This window comes from Hibiscus syriacus, unplaced genomic scaffold (genome assembly GCF_006381635.1).
Source record: "Hibiscus syriacus cultivar Baekdansim isolate YM2019G1 unplaced genomic scaffold, ASM638163v2 tig00110114_pilon, whole genome shotgun sequence".
NCBI lineage: Eukaryota > Viridiplantae > Streptophyta > Magnoliopsida > Malvales > Malvaceae > Hibiscus > Hibiscus syriacus.
The window spans coordinates 3,518,056-3,537,656 of NW_024062594.1; the positions used below are offsets into that span (position 1 = coordinate 3,518,056).

The 19,601-nt window shown below is 32.8% G+C and overlaps 3 protein-coding genes and 1 pseudogene across 4 annotated transcripts; all 4 read right to left on the reverse strand.

Annotated features, from left to right (window-relative positions):
* Positions 1-517: 517 nt before the first annotated feature.
* On the reverse strand, positions 518-4,477 carry LOC120215347 (myosin-binding protein 2-like). The gene is made up of 4 exons (XM_039213069.1): positions 3,029-4,477; positions 2,763-2,924; positions 1,261-2,672; positions 518-1,161 (listed from the first exon to the last, which is right to left on the reverse strand). The coding sequence occupies exons 1-3, from the start codon at positions 4,362-4,364 to the stop codon at positions 1,300-1,302; spliced, it is 2,871 nt and encodes a 956-aa protein (XP_039069000.1). The 5' UTR covers positions 4,365-4,477; the 3' UTR covers positions 518-1,161; positions 1,261-1,299.
* On the reverse strand, positions 4,093-15,000 carry LOC120215351 (putative clathrin assembly protein At2g01600). Its single transcript, XM_039213071.1, has 8 exons — positions 14,893-15,000; positions 14,658-14,738; positions 14,477-14,558; positions 13,934-14,105; positions 13,772-13,854; positions 13,537-13,658; positions 12,790-13,263; positions 4,093-4,103 (listed from the first exon to the last, which is right to left on the reverse strand). Exons 1-7 carry the CDS (start codon positions 14,983-14,985, stop codon positions 12,928-12,930), a joined length of 969 nt encoding a protein of 322 aa, XP_039069002.1. The 5' UTR covers positions 14,986-15,000; the 3' UTR covers positions 4,093-4,103; positions 12,790-12,927.
* A 756-nt stretch (positions 15,001-15,756) lies between these two features.
* On the reverse strand, positions 15,757-16,393 carry LOC120215350 (annotated as a pseudogene).
* LOC120215349 (thioredoxin-like protein HCF164, chloroplastic) lies at positions 15,757-19,307 on the reverse strand. Of its 2 annotated transcripts, XR_005524935.1 has the most exons (6): positions 19,064-19,307; positions 18,423-18,641; positions 18,024-18,127; positions 17,562-17,913; positions 16,133-16,610; positions 15,757-16,040 (listed from the first exon to the last, which is right to left on the reverse strand). XR_005524935.1 is itself a non-coding variant. In XM_039213070.1 (4 exons), the coding sequence occupies exons 1-4, from the start codon at positions 19,241-19,243 to the stop codon at positions 17,631-17,633; spliced, it is 786 nt and encodes a 261-aa protein (XP_039069001.1). In that variant the 5' UTR covers positions 19,244-19,307; the 3' UTR covers positions 17,394-17,630. The 2 variants fall into 2 exon arrangements, 1 of the variants encoding a protein (XP_039069001.1); XM_039213070.1 differs by lacking the exons at positions 15,757-16,040; positions 16,133-16,610 and having other exon boundaries at positions 17,394-17,913.
* Positions 19,308-19,601: the final 294 nt, after the last annotated feature.

The window sequence follows — 19,601 nt, forward strand, 5'->3', positions numbered from 1 at the left end:
TCTATCTTAGATTCTTGTTGGAAAATTTTCGAATTTTTGTTTTCTAATAACCAGAAATGGAGATAGAATCTATTCAGAATTTGTTCAGAATCTTTCTTAGCCATTGACAAAACACATCCTCCAAATGTAGTTGCTCAAACCCGTAACCTCTAAAGAGAATAACACTCCCTTGAACCACTAATGTCACTTGATGAGTTCAATCAAAACTTAATAATTTAACGATCTTTAACACTTAGCTTAAATATATTAATGTTTTGGTACATCAAAACTCCATGATGAATATAATGAAAGCTACCTAAGCTTGATCCTCATCATCATCATTAATTTATTAACATTTCGAGTATTTTATTAAAAAATTGTACCTAGCCTGAGGTGTTGTTTTATGCTTAAAGCATAACCGAGTTGTGAAAGGCATCTTTGCTTCTTGTTCTCAATATAATATGCACTTCACTCTTGTTTTTATACTTTACAGCAAAGAATATGTTATATACAACAAGAAAAAACACAGCTTCAAGACAACATAAACAATGCAAACACTCACTTTATATACTTACAGATGGATGCATGTGTATACATGTAACTCAACTTTGCCCCTCAGAAATAGAAACAGACCCAAATCAGATGATGAAATGATGCAACAGATGAGATGGAAAATGGGGTTATTTACCCTTTCTTTCCCTTGAGAATATTATAAAAAAATGAAAAAAAAAGGGGCTTCCTAGTTCTAATTGTCTGAATAAACTAATGTTAATGCATCTGGCAAAGGACTCTTTGTTGGATCACTCCAGCTCTTCAGGCCATGCCATACAAAATGCCAGATTGGCTTTCACCTTAACTAAGCTTTGCGCGCACACACACATACACTCACCATCTTCCTTTTTCTCTAAAAGGTGATGAAGAGCTGAGACCTCACAAGTTTTGGGATTACTTGGACACTGAAAACCCAGCAATTGCAAAGGGGAATGAAAGTCTTTCAGTTTTCCAGTCCACCCCCAAACAGACCACAAAAGAAGCTTCCCTCTCCATTAAGGGACTTTCACATTGAAAATTCTTTAAAAATGTGGAATTTTAATTCCATCATGTTGTTGACCCTCGCCCGACTTGGTATCTCTTTTTCCTAATCCTAAATGTGTAGTGGTTATGCAACTCCATTCGTGCATTCTACAATAATCACAGAACATGATATCGGTAATGTGCCATTAAGTAACAGGGAAAAGTTGACTATGATATGCATAAAAGGAGCAGCAGATTAAGATTTACCAATTAGCCTTCCAAGTGTACGTATTCTGGTGCATGCAACTATATAACGGCATCTCCGATACTCCTTACTCGGAGTTCAACACTCCTCAAATCGCGAAGATGATGTAAAATTTCTTGAAGAAGATAGATTCCTTTATCTCCTTTCCTCAAGGAGCTAATGCAGTGCTTTAGAAACTCCCTATCTGCCTCAAGTGCTAGCAGTCTCTCATAAACATGGTCCACTTCTTCCTCAATAGACATCCTTTTGCTATCTTGCTCGGAGTTGGCGGGTGAGGGCAGTTGCAAGGCAACAGGGTCAAAGCCATTATCGTGTCCATTCAATATCCCATCCTCAATTTCTTCATCAGCGGCATCAAAAAGTGGGAGGAGTCTCTTTGCATTTGCAGCCATGAGATTTTTCTCTTGGTGATGTTTCCCGTTCACTCCCTTGAAATGACCTTTGGCAACCCCATTTGTTTCGTAGGTGATATCAAAACTCTCATACAAGCCATTGCCATTCTCTTTAAACAAATATTCAACTGATTTTACATCCTCTAAATGTCCCTCTTCGTCATTCAATGAAACCAGTTTCTCTTCCAAGACTTTGAGCTGCTCTAGGATCGATAGCCTCTCTTCCTCGAAGCTAGCCAATGATTCCTCTAGATACAAAACTGCATCAGCAGGGGTATTCTGGTTGATGTCCTCTTGATGGTTGCCAAAGCTGTCTTCTTCCTTTGGTTCATGGTTCAAATCGACTGATGGTCCATCACTGTCTTCAGCATTGCTGCAAGATGCAGAGGTTGCACTCCTAGTGCTGTCATCAATCCTTTTCCGCATTGTCATTTTCTCTATCATCTCATATTCCTGCACCCTATTACGATATATCTCCAACTCCTTCTCAAGCTCCGCCTTCTCTTTCTCCCTCTTGACCATAAGTTCATTCAGGAGATGCAAAGCTTCCTGGTCATACTCGGACTGTTCGTCCATCATCCTCTGATACTGCAAGGCTTCCATCTGCATTGCCGCCTTCTCTTCTTGAAGCCGATTTATCATTGCCATAGTCTGGCTCGCTGCTACTGCAGAAGCACTTCTCTCTTCCTCGAGTTCAGTATACAATGCATTTAAAGCCTTCCTTTCATCTTTTAGTGCTGATTTCAACTTCTCAACAGTCAGTACCCCATCCGCACACTCAGCGTCACTAAGAACACTTGCATCCAACGAATCTTCCGCTCCCAATTCTCCTTTTTCGAGCAATGGCAACTTCTTGTGCAACAGGTGGATACTGTCTATCGAAGTGGGTGTATCAAGAACTTTATCATCCTCCATCCCATTAAGCTGTAAAGATACTGATAAATGGTTTCTTACTGCTTGGTCACATGTTGCAACTGTCATAGTTTTAAACTGTAATGTTTCTTCCTCGGCATTCTCAGAGCCTAAAGTAAAGGAACCAAAGATAAACACATCAAACAAAAGATTAAAGTAAAAAATTAAAAGACAATTCTAAATTTGAAATTAAGGCTTACCATGATCAGCATGTACATGCAACTTAGAAGAACTGGAGGAGGGATCTTCTTCTGTGAATTCAAACAAAAGCTGCATTTGAATATCTTCAATTGGTTCATGATCAGAAATATATGTCCCTATTGAGATCTCTGCTTCAATTTCATCATTTTGCTCATCACAAGCTGCCAAAAAGAGTATTGACAAATATACTCAGATTTTCAATTTTAAAACAATTAAACAATGGGAATTTGGTAAATGTTCAAATTAAATTGAATTAAACAAGTACCTTGATTAACATCTACTCCCATTTTCCCTTCCCCTATTGCAGCATTTCCTTGAACTTCATCAGCTTCATTCAGAGGGGTCAAATTAGCTTGAACTTGCTCATCTTCCTCTCTTGCATGTGTTGAAAAGCTCTCCTTCATCTCATTGGACTCCATCGGTTCAACCACTTCAACAATGGCTTCATTCTCACTTTCATGGGGTGAAATTAATGTCACTTTCTCTCCTGAATTGCAACTATTCTCCGCCATTGGTTCCAATGGTGTCCCGGAATGCAAATCAAAGTCCAATATAACATCTCCATTACCACCTATACCTAGTTCTTCCTCTCTAAATTTGTATCTTCTTTGGCTTTCCATAGCAACAGAATCCATCAATTCAACTGGAATCAAATGGCAATCATCCCCTTCGATGTAGAACTCGAGATGAACAGGCTGAATTTCAGGAGACTCCTCTTTGCTAGCACCGACTTGAGTCAACTCGTTGGCATCCATTGAAACTAGACCCTTCTCTACAACCCCAGAATCATTATCATCAGCTGCAATTTGATTGCAATTAAAACTAGAAATAAAACATGAAAGCTCCTCTTCTTCCGATTGATCTTTAACACCCTCATCATCATCACCATCACCACCATCAGGTAAGATCTCATCACTATTGTTTTCTTGAACCCTTTGTTCATCTTCCTTAAAATCAGCCAAAATATCTGACCTGGTACCATCTGAAGCATTGCCTTCTTCATCTGCAACATCATCAAATCCTCCATCTTCAGCAATTAAATTCCCTTTCCGGGGATAATCCAGAACCTCCCAAGAAGGCTTAATCAGAAGATAAGGAAAGTTCCACTTTTTCTCCAACATCACACCGCAACAAGAACACTTGGAATTCTCTTCACTATTTTCCATCACTTTATCACCTTCACCATCTTGGATCAAACCAACCTGCTTCATCCATGGGAAAAAGGCTAGCTTCTTTGACAAGTCACAACAATCCGACCTCGAGGAGGACAAGCAATCCCCACACATATCTTGGGATTCCGCTAGTTTTCGATGATTCGAACAATAACCCAATCTAGAAATCTCGTTGGCATGATCATCACACACAAGATCTCTGTGAGAATTGTTGTACTTCGATGGCTCAAAGACACGATCGAGCCTGGAACACCAAAGGCAAGGCCTTTGAAGACCGAAGTAATCAGCGAATTTGATGATCAGATAAGAGAAGAGAGCATTGACGAGGAGGAGAACGATCAGAATCCATTCCAGCAATGCATAGGCAAGAACAAGAGTGATCCAGTTTGTATTTTTATGCAACATGGTTGCAAATTTATTGGCCGCCATTAATGAAGCTCTTTGGTTTCTTCTATGTACAGAGAGATTTAGAAGTTGTTCGAAGGAACAGAAACAAAACGAAAAGAGAGAGAGAGAGAGTTCTGGGAGAATTAGGGAATGAAAAGAAGGAAGATTGAAAAACAAGAAAGAAAAGATCGGAGCCAGGGGAATAGTATTGAAAATAAATAAATTAATAATATTTGTTTCTCACAATATCCATACCTATTATTTAAAACTCCAACTACAGAATTTAATGGTTAATATATTAAAAAAATCCTTGCATTCTGTCATTCTATTTAAATAAGTCCTTAACATTTTATATAATCAATTAATGATGTAATAGTTTTAATTATTATTCAATGCTAAATATTTTTGAAATATAATTTAAAAGATAATAACATTTTTGGGAACAATTTCTGCAAAAGGAAGGGGATGGAAACTTTTACTTTTAATGAGTATTGAATATACAACCCAGAAAGAGAAAGAAAATGCCAACTGAGGTTTTAATCACCTACTCTAGAAATTGTTAATAATAATTTAAATTACTATAAGATGAAAATGAAAAGATTCTTTAAATAATAAATTTTTAAATATAATGCTTAAATTATTCATATTTACTTCATGTACAAAGTGAAAGAATATAAGACATGTTTAAACATGTTTAAAATCATAATTTGAATGTTGTAATATTAATATTTTTTGTCAATCAAATTAAAATTAAATCGACATTTAAATAAAAAATTACAATTTAAGAATTTATCTCAATATGAAAAAAAAATTATTTTTAATCAATACAAATATTTTCTTAAATAAAGTAAGAAATCACTTATTTGATGCTTAATTTAAGCTTAATTGAATTGGATTAAATAAAAAGTTATTTGAGGGCAAATAAAATAAGACGGGATGGCCCACCAAACCTTTACCAATGAGTTGGTGGAGAATTGAGGGGTCCATTTAGGCATCTCATTATGCAAACTCCATTTTTACCTCACCAATCCTTCTTTTAGTTTTTTCTTTAATATTTATTTTTTTAATTACTTTACTATTTTTCCATCAATTTAGTCTTTATAATTATTTATTAACTACTTTAAATCTTTATTAGATAAAAAGATTGATGTTTACTATATATATATATATATTGTGCCCTTCTTTGAAATTTATAAATTTCTTATGCAAAATCTTTTTTTCGTTTTAATTATATTTATATATATATATATATATATAACTTTTTAAATGAAATTTTAATTTTTGAAATTTATAAATTTCTTTGAGTTTTTTTTAAATTACTCTGACACATAAAAGTCTTTTATTCATTTTATTTTAAGGACAATGATAAAAGACTAAAATAATAGATGAAATAAAATATTGTAATCAAACTAATTAAAAATAAATAAAAATACATTATAATACAAAAATCAAATTAAATATTAAGCCTATATTTTAATGTATTTGTCTCTCTGCGAACTTAACCATCTTTTATTCCCATTCTTACCTTTTTGTACAAGAAAATTAATAAATTCTTTAACTTCCAATTGCTACCCTAATCTCTTAATTTGCAATCCTCTTTTGCATTATGTTTACAATATATAGTAATATTTTATCATATAATCAATATATACAATTAATAATGCTTTTAGAAATAAAGTTTTCTCTTTTGCATTATGAAAATTTAAATTTCATTAATGTAAGTTTTCTCTCGTAGTTTTCTCTCATTGGTAAGTCATTTATTTCTTTTTATTTTTATTTTTTTTATCGATGACGGCACCAATTTTAATGTTGTATGCCGACCTTCAGTATTCTCTATTATCCTTTAATTTTATCATATTACATTTTACACATTCATTTTCTTTCTTTTTTATTTTTAATAAGTATGCCTCTATGACACGTTTTTCATATGCATTTATGACACATTTTCTTCTACCTTTTGGCACGTTTTTCGATTATTTAATTATTGTGTTCACTTATCTTTTTCTAATGATTGAATAGACATCGACACGATTAATCAAGATTATGCTTATTTGTTATATTGTTGATTTTCCTTGCTTTAGATCATCGGATTGGATTTAGATATATGTTATGTGTTCGTGGATAGCTTTCCACTCGAGTCTTATTTGCAGTTTGTCGGTGGTCTTTCAGTAGCTTGATCCCTTTTTATGGTTTGTTTGTCGATGCGATCAGATTTGTTTGTATCTATCTTTGTTCGAGTTTTCTTGGTTAGATTTTAATATTTCCTTGTATGGTCCTTATGTGGCCTTAAGTTGTTTATTTTGTTTCAATGATTACAGGAAATATCCTAATTATATGCTTAATTTACGATTATGATTGTAAATATTTATTGTAATTTAAGATATTTCATATTTTAAATAAAATTAGTGATTTATATATATAAAGTATAACATTGAGACATTGTTTAAAAAAACTATTATCTAAGATTTTATTTTCCTCCTCTTTTTATTATGATTTTTTGATTGTTTGTAAAGATGATATCACCTTCCTTTGACTTGAACGGTTTTTACTCATTATTTTCTTCTATATTATTTCATATATTTTGTCGTAATTTTTACTACACTTTTATCCACGTTCTATTCTCTTTTTTGTATGTTTTTTTGTATGTTTTTGAATTCTTCTTATAAAATTTGTTAATTTTTTTATTTGTTCTTTTAATATTTTTTTTTCAAGATTAAATTTGTTGTTATCTTTTTAGTTGATGTTTTTTTAACTCTCTTGATAATCTACTCCTACAAAAGATTTTCAATTCAGTTCTATCATAGATGATCGCAATCACCTTAATCCTTAAATATGTCGCATTTGAGTTGTGAAAAAATCAGTTATCAATGTATTCTCATATTATATATGCTAGTATTGATGACGTTTATTCTTGACCATCAATAGTAGCGATTGTTTACATCATTTATTTTTTGTGAATTGTTTGATTGGGTTATCTAACGGTTGATTCTAAGCTTTCTTAATAAACCTGTTGTAACGTCGTCTGTTGTCCATCATCGATGATGACTAAAATTTATCAAAAAGGTCCTATTTATCTCTTGAGTTTGAATTTATGCTTTGTTTTGTTGAAAAATGCCCAAGTTACATTGAAAAATGCTCTAACTTACATAGATTTAACTAAATCTCTTTAACTTTTTTTCTTTTTTAAATATTTTTATTCTTTTCTTTTGAGATTATTTTTTAGGTTTTTCTTTTAGGGTTTGCTTTTTTTTAGATGTCTTCAACTATTTTTTTAATTTAGGATTTTGAGATCTTCATTTCAGAATTTAAAATATAAACACTTTAAGGTTTTAACCTAAATTTATATAGTTATGATCAGATAATTAGGGGTTATAGGATAGATTTAAGGTGATGATAGTGTTAAGTTAAAGATGAGACTAAATTTTGGGTACGATACAAAAGACAAGGATGATGAGTAATTATATTTAGGTGAAAAATGGATTGTCGATTGAAAATGAAAAAATTAAACTTAATTCGAATTTTAAGATTTTAATGTTGAATATTGGAAGATTTTGAGTTGGTTTTTGATGGACTTAGAATTGAATCGAACAAAATTTGATGCTAACAAAAGGTACCGTAGCAAACAAGTGGAAATGTGGAATTAAGAAGAAAAGAATTTCCCTGAATTCACACATTTGAGATATGTCACCTAATCATCCTTATTCATGAAAGGCATAATGTCAAAAATAGCCCCAAACGTTTATTAAAATTGTCATTTTGGCACCTCTTCTTTCTTCTGGAGCATTTTAGTCCCCAACATTTCACTTTGAAATAAAACAAAATTCTCTATAGATGAAAATCATTAGTTAACAAACGATTAATGCTTCAAAATAAGAGTATTTTTAACTTAAAATTAAACGTTTAGGGCTAAAATACTTCAGAAAAATAATAAAAGATAAAGTGATTATTTTATCAAATATTAGAAAGTTTTTTATTCTAAAATAGAAAATTAGAAGCCAAAATGTTTTAAAATTTTTGATAAAAAATAAAATAATCATTTTAATAAATGTTGGATACTAATTTTAGCATTATGCCGTGATTAAATTGAATCTTCTTTTTTACCTTAGAAAATTGAATCTTCTAATTTCCATTTTTATTTGTACACTATTACTCCTTCATATACTCTTTTCGATATTCATGCTTGTTTAATCAAAGTCATGGATAAATAACCAACAACCAATTGATTTAATGGGATGAAGTATTAGGTCCCTTAAGTAAGTTCAGGGTTTTGAATCTTGACATTTGTGAATAGAGCAAATTGGGTTAGAAGGGTCGCCCTCGTCTCTGTAGTACCCGATCTAGATTAGTCAATCAATAAATTGGATATCAATGATTAATTAAAAAAAAGTCATGGACAAATATTATGTTACTTGCATTTAATTCAATGTTGGAATTTTGTTTTCAAATCATTTGGATGCTAAATTTGTTCTCCCTCCCTTGAAAGTGTAAACAACTTGGATGGATATTATCGAATTATTATTTTATAGTCAATTATTTTATTTATATAAATTATAAAAATATTTAGTATTAATTTAATTTCCAATAATATTATTTTAAAAAACTGCTTAATTTCTAAATATACTCATATTTATATCTAGTTAAATTACTTCAATATTTATAATAATTATCTAAAAAACATTTAGAATACATTTGATGAATTGCCACACTTTTGCTTTAGTCAATTTCACATAAATAGTGCCTAATGTCTCTGTTTTTCGCCCCCAACATTAACCAATAAAGATGATTTTGTTCCCTCTCCTCTGCTTTAAATTTAGCTATAGGATTCCAGCTCTATGTAAGTCTTCCAATAAAGTAAATTTAATTAAAAAATACTTTTTTAATCACGTAATTTAACTTTTATTTTATTTTATATGAATCATGCATATTTACTGTTGAGTAAATTAAAATTATTTTACCAGTTGGTCTAATGGAATGAGACACTATATCATTTAAGCAAGGTCAAGAGTTCAAATATTGGCGTTTGAGACTTAAGCAAATTGGGTTGAGAGAATTGTCATTGTCTCAACAAATTAGGTTGGGAGTATTGTTATTGCCTCTGTAATATCCGATCTGAATTAGTTGATTAGTAGATCGAATATCGATAGTTATATCTCAAAAAAATAAAATTATTTAATTTTTTATTTCGTATAAAAAAATTGGAGTTGGAGCATATAGAGTCTTGGTCCACTTGATTCAAATGGTCAAATTACTATAATGATCGTTGTACGAGTTTTTAATTGAATTTGTCTTTTTAATGAAAATTTTATGCAAAAAATCAATCTTATTTTGGCCACGTGAAGCAAAAGTAAGAGTGTAAATTAATCGAATTTGAATTAATAAAATTGTGTTGATGTTTGTTTGTTTATTTATAAAGGTATTCATATCTGATTAGTGTGTGTTTGGTTTTTTTAAGGTGTTCATGTTCTGTCTATTTTCATTTTTTATTTTTTAAGGTTTTCGTGTTCGTTTATTTACCGTTCGTGAACATATTCGCCAAAATAGTGAAATTACACCATTAGTCCTTAAGCTCCTTAGATTTCACTGTTTGAACTCCAAAGTTCATCATTGTTCAGTTTAACCCCTATCTTCGCCAATATTTAAAATATTAAAATAAGGAAAAGGAGAACCGAGTAAACGGACTTATAATAAAGTTAATAAACAAGCTTTCAAACGAGTTTTTCGTGAACATAAACAAATCGAACACACCTTAATTCGTGTTTGTTTATTTATTAAATGAACATAAAATTTTTATTTATACTTGTTTATTTATCTTGATAAACAAACATAAACGGGTGTTATGTAAACGGTTCACGAATAATTTATCGAACACTCTATTTATTTACAGACCTAAGCAAAACTCCAGCTTCGCCAATAATATGATCAATTTGAGAATTTTATGTACAACTTGATTATATTACGAAATTCAGTAATCACTTCATATAAAACTAAATAATTAAAATCCTAAATTATTTACCAATAAACTGAGAATGAAAAAGTAGATTTTTTAAAGTGTGAATCAAATTTGTCCCAAAAGTTGAACACAAATTACATAGGATTTATCTTTCTTTTTTCTTTATTTCCTTTTTGAAGTTTCCCGATAGAGCTGCCATTCATTGTTGAAAACATTTCAACCCTAAACAAATCAGATTACATAAAATCCACGTTATTTCAAAGGTCCAAATTCAATTTATTAAGCTCCACCTTGAATGGTCTTAAAGTTGATGAGCTACACTTTAACATCGTTGAATTTCTTTATTCCAAAAAGAAATCTAATACAGATTTTAACAAAAGAATTCAGTTTTACTAACGTGTGTTGATTCAAGTAATAAACAGTTTGATATCGCTGAAGTATACATTAATTCTGAGTATTTGTATATGCAGAAAATCAAGAAGATCTCCTTAGGATGAAACTTTGAAAACCAAGAGGACAACAAGAAGAAAATTCAATTGGGACATGATCTTAAATATCGAGGGAGAGGGTCCCTTAGGGCATCATCCCACATGATTGGCGTGGCTAAAAAGACATCATCCAAGACCAAATAATAAAAATATATATCAAAGTATATTTTGCTTAATCTTATACCATAATCATTCATTTATAGGGCCCCTTGTTATTAGATTTACTTTTAAGCATTGTTTTATTAGATTGGGGCCATCTTATATACAAATACAATTCACCTATGTAATTGAATAAATATAAATAACAAATTATGATTGATGGATTTTTCGTTCTGATACGAACATTAATTATTTTTTATTTAATATCTATTTTTAATCGTAACTTAATTTAAGTTTTAATATTCGAAGTTAAAGCTGAAAAAGGGGAAAAAAGAGTGTAAACTATGTATTTAGTCATCTAATTATTCCCGTGATTCCGTTTTGTTCTTCCAACTATTTTTTAAAATCATACTCAAAATTACATTTTCGTTCTATTTAAGTCATCCACCGTTAAAAAAAAAAGTAGAATTGTTTATATGACATTACCTTATGGTGACATGTCAGCATCACCATTAATTTTTTAAGGTGGGTGACCAAAAAGTAATATTAGGATGATTTTGAAAAAAATAATTAGGTGACCAAAGCAGAACCGCGAGAATAGTTGAGTGATTAAATATTTAGTTTATCAAAGAAAAAAAAACTCCCATAATCACTTAAGAAGGGTAGGGGAGAAGCATGAAGTTAATGTCTAATTTTGCTCGAGTTGAGAGACTTAGTTGAAGTGTCCAAATCTACAAGTAATTCAATGTATAGAAAATATTGCTAATTCTCCACAGGGACTTGTTCGGATATTTCGTATTCTATGTTTGAACTAAGATATCTTTTGAGCAAGCTGTTTACCGTTTGATGGAAGGCAAAATCCCTTGAGATATTTCAAATTAAAATATTGAATGATCACAAGGAGATATAGGGGAAAACCCAATGTGGAAAATGCAAATGAGGAAATAAATTGATTTTTCCCAACAGAAATAAATAAATAAATACTTTGTTTTGGAGTTGGTTGATTATAATAGGATTAAGTAGAACAAAAAAGGCATTTTGGACCAACTTGATTCAAATTCATTGAAACCTAGGGAAGAACACATTAACCTTAGATTTGATTATCCAATATAGTATATCTTAAAATTTATCAAAATGTTGAGTAATAAATTAGGAAATTACAATCTAAACATAAAACATTGGTTTAAAGAATTATTAGAAATATAAAGATAAATTAATATTTGATGTATTGATAGTATATAAATTCATGTATTGTTACTTAAATCAAATGATGATATATCAACATATAATTTTAAAATTAATTTCTTTTTTTGGTTGTATCTTATCTACAGATAATTAATACATCATTAATAAATCAAATATTCATAAAAATATAACCATAGAGAATATAAGAGAAGATGAATTAGATTTGTTCCTTGTAATAATGTCATCTTTCAAGGAGGTTTGTAAGATATTATTATTTCTGTAAAGAAAAAGAAGTTGGGAATGGGGAAGTAGTAATGGAATACATTGGATGCTATGATTAAGAGCATTACAAAAGCAATTAATTAACAAAAACACAGCTGTTCATAGGCCACCAATGGCCAAGACAAGAAAAAGATTGGTACAATTAAAATCGACCTCCTATGTTTTCAGATTTAAACTTGTTTTATAAATGAAAGAACAGAGAGTGAGGGTAATGATGCTGATTTGAGCGCGCTTCCAAGAAGTGGGGTGGGAGCTCTCTCGTCTCCTCACACTCTTTAGCTTTACTGCTTTCAGTTTCTAGTTTCTAGTCTATTCTGTAGATATAACTGATCTAAAGGAATTAATTTAAAAGACGATAGTTGGGAAATTTTCAAAATCAATTGTGAAATTATCAAACTGTATAATCTATAAATATAATTATAAAAGGGGAAAAATTGTACAATCACATTTTTAAACTACTAACTCACTGACTTTACAAACCCATACAGAATGTAATAAGATAGCTGCAGAAAGCCATTCATCCCGTGGGTAAAACACAACCTACGCTCTTTTCAACATCACAAAAGATGTCGACAAACTTAACTCTCCACATTCAACATTATTATAGGCCAGTGCTTCCAAATGGATTATTGGCTTGCGACTGACCAACAGCCGCCACTTGGTTCACCGGGAACACCCCAAACCCTGTTTCACCAAATGGATTCGACGGATGTTGCGGCTGCTGATAAGTAGGATGGTAAGAACCGAACGGATTGTTCTGCTGTTGATCCATTGCTGCAATTTGCACAGATGGAGGGGGAGCAATGTTATTTGACATGACAAATGGGTCTTGCACCTCAAATGGATTTGGAGCAGGAGGTCCATATGCAGGCTGCTGAGCTCTATATCCTGCTTCATCATATAAACTGTTGAGGGTCAGCGAGTCTAATCCACCACCCTGAAAATTATCGACGACAAAATTAATTAGATTAGCTTGCTAGGGTTTCAGAGTGTCCCCAATGTATTTACAGACATTTCGTAGCTAATAATCCAAAACTGCAGGAAGAATTGAAGACCTCTTATTCCAGAGAAGCAAAACTAGAACTAAGATGCCCCAAGTGAATGCCTACCTCTCAATCATCCCCAACCTTAGCCAGTAGTGTGTCATATTTCTAAAACAACAAAAATACATAAGAACGTACTAAAAAGTGAAAGCACAGAAAGAGAATACCAATTGCCTATCAGTAGGTGCAGAAATATCGGTACTTGGTGTGCTGACAAGGGCAAGTTCCCATCCAGTAGGATCAAATTCTACAGGCTGACCTGCAGTAAACATAACTGTCGAAACAGTTCCTGCAAAATATAACATTCGCACCTTAGCTGATCATGGCAACAGCAAAGATTAGAGTAACATCCATCAAATAAGGGCGAAAAAGAAAAGAAAAGAAAAAGAAACATATTTTTACCTGATTCATTTGGTATTATGGCTAGAGCTAAAGTATTACTTTCCTCAATTTCTGGGGCATCGGGCACAGAATAATTTAATCCTTGAAACCACCAAATGCAATAAACAAAATTTTAAGTAGACAAATAGGATAACATTGTGAAGCTCCCAAGGAAACATTACCAATAAATCTCCAGTGTCCATGTTGGTCTGAGGTGGGGGAGCAGCAGCAGCAGCAGGCTCCACACTGGGAACTGCATCAGTATTAGAAGCAGCAGGAGCAGATGGCTCAGGTTCATCATTTGATAATCTAGTATCTTCAGAAGGGCCTTCCTCTGGTCTGTATGTTAATAGCTGTAACCAACAACACCATCAGTTATATAGCATTTATCAGTTTTTTAATTCAGGAATTGTTAGTTAAACACAAAGGAGAACTGAATTAAAATGTTTCATTTTCATCCATCATTAATAATGAACTCAATGTCATCTTTCCCACAGCTGTGGTAGTTTTCAACATAAAATTGTACGTGTTTCTAGTTCTGGAGCCAGTTGCAAAGTTAAGCATTCAAGATTTTGTAGTTTCTCAAATATAGCAGTATAGTATCCTCATGATGACAAAACGGTCAGAAGTTCTAAAATATGGGGAAAATATAATCATAATTCAAAATCCATTCTGTCTTCATACAACCATAATGTATAGTGTGGAATTTAATGAGAGAAGTACTATCGAACGGTTCAGTGGGAACAGAAACCACACGTGGTGCCTCTCTAATATACTCATCCGTGGTAGTGAGAAAAGATTGTGGCGGCTGGAACAAGGTTAGTGATGAATTAATATATAAAGTATCAAACAGACGATTTATGAACAAGCCAATTCAAACAACAAATCAAATCCATAGAATCCATACCTCCCTGAGAACAGGAAACTGGAAGTTTCTAGCAAGTTCCAATCTTTTGCAAACTTCATAGAAATCAGAAAGGCTATTAGCCTGCACCATAAACATTAAATATATTTTACTAAGCCACTAAACTGAGATATCAAACCAGACTTGATTGCAAACCAAGTGATATAATCCAATAATCATAAAAAAAGCAACAAATCAGATACGTATTTGATGCATTAAAAAGAAATAGCATCTTCACCTGCTGACAAGATCGCTTGTATACATCAAGAGCTTTGACAGCCTCCTGTCTTGGCATCTCAAAGAACCGCAAACTCACAACTTGAGCAGTCATTTTGAAAAAGAAAAGAGAAAAGAATCTGTTTCAAACTAGGAAATTCTACTATAAACAATAAAAAACCATTTTACCCTGTCAAAAAGATTAATAATTCCATCATTAATAGCACAATATATTTTGAAACTCTCCTTCAGTAACTAAAAATTGCAATATTGCAAAAAGATGACTCATTTTCAGATAATATAGGTTTGAGAGTTTGAAAATTTTAGAATATGAGAGATTGAAAGGTTGAGAGCAGTTGTGTTTTAAAATTTTAGAATATGTTGCATTTAATAATGTCTATAACCAGGGCACTATTCACATAAAAGTGCTTCTTGTGGGACACACGTTTCTTTTTTGTCAAAGATTCTCTGTAATTCATCAGGTTATAATTGTCCTACTATGTGTGTGATGTCCTCCAACGGGGCACTATTCAAGTCAATACCTATTATGTTTGATAGGACGCAACAATGTGATGAAAGCATTTCTTGTGGGATGCGCATTTACTTTTTGTCAGAGAATATGTTATAATTGTCCTATTATGTGTGATGTCCCCGGCGGGCTACTACTCACGTTATTAACAATGGAAGGTGCACCTCGGAAGCGCTCCTTCTGACTTGGTCCCGCTAAAGCGCCCCCTGAAAAGCTCCCAGTCAGCAGAAACTCATGTTAAGAGTGTCCCCTGAAACTCGCCTTTTACCTTGTCAGCAAAAATCCCGTCAAAGTGCGCTCACGGGAACGCGCCTTAGCTCCACATCAGCCGAATAGGTGTTGCTTTGAGAGATATTAGAAAAACGGAGTTACATCGGGAATATTATAAAAAAAAGGATGACATTTAGGTCGAAAAGCCGTGAAAACATGCAACCACGGTCATCCAAGATTACTTATGAATAAACAAAGGCCATAAAATAGATTTTAAAGGGAAAAGATCTTAATACTGAAGGACTTATGAATCCATGCCTTCCAATTCCTAGTAGACCTCTCAACATCTTCCAGACCCTCACTCATTGGTTTATTGCACATCACGAAATTTCTCGCCCCTTGTGATCCAATCGTCTCCCACGGACTCAGTGCTGCAAAATAACACAAACAAAAACATATTCTTCAAGCAAACCAAACAAACATTTATCAACTAAAAGCAGTAGAATCTGAACAAAAAACTCACCATCGGATCGAGCACCAGGGCAATAAAGGAAGAAACAGTTGATATCAGATCCAAAATCAGGAAGCCCACACTCACGAGCATATGCTTTCAAAGCAGTATCATTGACGCCGGCAACAAGCTCTTACTCGTTAACAACAAACCGGATGGGTCCTGCACTTCCATGAACAATGATGCTTACCAAGAGCCTGTTGCCCTTGGGACCCTGATTCTTCTTCTGCTTGTAAACCAACATTCTTCCCCCAAACTTTTTTTTAATACAAATCCAAAGAAAATATAAAAAAGAAGGAATATTTAATAGTGTAGAGTTTCAAATAACCTTTTGGTGTTGTTTGTTTATGGATCAAGGCCGAGACAGCTATAAAACCAGCCTTCTCTGCAAGAACCAAATGCGGAGGCATAGGCCGCTGATTTGCAAAGGGAGACCATCAAAGTAATACTGGTAACTGTTTCCACCATTCACAAAATGCTAAAACAAACCCTAAAGAAAAGAACAATAAATCGTGCTGAATTTTTTTAGAAGAAAAGGGGATTAGATTTCTGAAATTGTAATCGTGCTGAATAGAGATTTAGTGGCTGATATTTTAAGTGATTTCAGGCATTTACGCCGCCCTTCCCATCGGAATCGGATGCTTTCTTCACTCATCAATCATCCAACACCTGCCACTATGATATCGCCTCTCCCAGAAAAAAATATATGAATCTCTTCAATTTTAGACCGGCCGGCCTAACGTTCTTGAGCCGTATGGACTTTATGGGGGAAAATATGGGTAAATGCAAAATTTGGTACCTAACTTTGGAATTTATGTGCAATTTAGTATATTAATTTTTTCAATGATGCAATTAGGTAACTAGCATTTTTTTTAATTACACATGTTTTATTATGATTGCTTAGTACTTATAATTTGAATATTATTTAACTAAAGTGAATATATATATTAGAAATTCAAAAGTTAGTAGTTAAAATTTTAAATATGAACATGTATATTTTAAAAAGTTGTTTGTTGAAATAAAAATATTGTAATTACAACACACAATCTGTAGACGCATATGCAAATATTTGAATTCATTATCTCAAGAGAAAACAATAGTCTCTTTAATCACCAAGGGAACTTATAATCTAAGAGAGATGTCAACTAAAAACTTTTAACCACTTGATCTAGAGATTGTTGATAAATTTATATCTATTTAAATAATTAAATTCAATTTGAATTCTATTATAACTTTCATTTTCTTAATCTTTTAATAAACAACAAATTAAATCGGATATAAATGGCTCTTTCCATATTTTTTTTCTTTTAATTTTGAACCAATATTTTGCCTCTTTACTCATAAGACATAACCCTCATGCTAAGCAAAGGGTTACCTTCGTATATTAAGACCATAACTACATATGGATAAACAAGTAAACTAAATTGGAAAAAGGAGCTACCTTTGTATGTGTATTTATACTTGGGGGAAGAATTAATGGGGTTACTTCTCAAAAGAAGATAACATCATTCTACACATGACTTCTGGGATCAACAACCCCGTGCACCCTCCTTGATTCGGCACTCGAATACTGTCCCACCTCGCGATAATGAGGAACCGATGCCTCGCCCCTGGCAAGAGCCTCCACGTTCTCGAGGAAGTACTTCCTCGGAAGCTTGCCTACGACGTTTCCTTCCTCGTTCCCCTCTTTGTCCAGGAACGCAAAGTGCGGAATACCCTCGACACCAAACTCATCGAGTTCTTGTTCCCACTTCGTGTTGTCGACATTCAGCATAACGAAATTCACACGATCCCTGAATCAAAATGTATCAAAAACCACAAGAAATATTTATTGATAAACAAATGAAGAAAGAAGCAGGATTGAGAGAAATAAATGACAACAGAAACAATGTGAAGCCTTTACCTGTACTGCTGCTCTACTTTATAAATATCAGGAGCTAATTCCCGGCATACTTCACACCAATCTGCGTAGAACTCTACAACAGTTGGCTTTCCATTTGAAAGAGCCTTTAGAACCAGCCAAAAAAGACTAGTGTTAGAGAATATTGCAACCCTTTAAGACCCTAAATCAGTGATGCACCGAGAGGTCATGAAAATTTCAAATTTCCATATAATTTTATACATTTTCTTTGTATTTTCTATTGATAATCTGTTTTTGCCCCTAATTTGTTCCTTAAAAACATTATAAATTCGTCCCTAGCTTAAAATCTTGTGTCGTCTCTACATTCAAATGGGGATTTACCTGAGACCTAGATCCTGCAAAATGATATAGCAATTGAGTAAAAAAGTTGGAAAATCAAACCTCTTCAAAAGGCACTGCTTCAGCAGATAAGTCCTTCAAAGAAACACCAAAGTCCAATCGTGATGACAGGAAAAGTCCCACTGCAGCAAGGGTAGAACCAACTGCTATTCGCCTACTAAAATTTTTGTTTGGAAATTCAGAAGAGCCGCCTCCATCAGAGGAAGTTGTAGCTTCGCTAGTGCTATCTTTGACTGAATCAAGCTCCACAAGTACCTTTTCCTGTTTCAAGTAGATGATTAGGCCTTTGCTAAAACAAAAGTATGGTATCGATAAATGAGGAAATATTAGAATAGTAGCAACTCCAAGACAATTCTAAGATGGGCTACATTCGTTTTTAGTACTAAATAGTGAATAAAGAAGCATGCAAGATGCGGGCACTAAATGAAATCTAAATTTTAAATCCATGTTCCGAAACTATATTTCCATTCATTCATTCTTATCTTCTTCTAGTACTGAAGGGCAGCAGCAGATTAAAGCTATATTTTTATCTCTACTTATCGAAATCGACAGATTTCGAATTGCCCTCGGCTAAAATTATCAGCAACCCATTTTATACAAATGAAGATAGCAACCAAATACTCATGCCAAAAAAATGAGGGAAAACTAAAAGCAGAAAGAAGAATAAAGTACGGAGAGTTTACCTTATCGGAGGATTCTGTTTCGGCGGGGATCGGATTTGTTTGACAGGCAATGGTTTGAAACTTGCGAATTCTGTTCTGGGAAAGAGAAGGAGATTTGAAGAGGTGGTGGGTTGAGTCTGAAACTTGAAAGTATGGCCTAAATCTGGGCAGAGAAAGAGGGTTTGAGGCGACGCGAGCCATTGGAGATGTTCGTTTCCCAGGTTCAGTGGCGGTTTAATTGTATGCCTCTGCTTCTATTTTTATTTGGAAGTTAAACCGGATTTTAGAAACTTAACTTCCGGGTCGGGTCCTACAATTGCATTATTTGCTCATTGGGAAGCCACGTATTGCACATTTATGGAAACTTATAATATCCACTGGTTTTAGATTTCTTTTTTCTAAGATTAATTAAAAATATTACCAATAAAAAAATTTACATAATTTTTCTTATCTCATCATCCATGATCTTATTATCAATAAAAACTATTAAAAAACAAATAAATTAACTAATAAATAAGGGTAAAAATAAATATACTGTTAAATGAATATTTGGTATAAT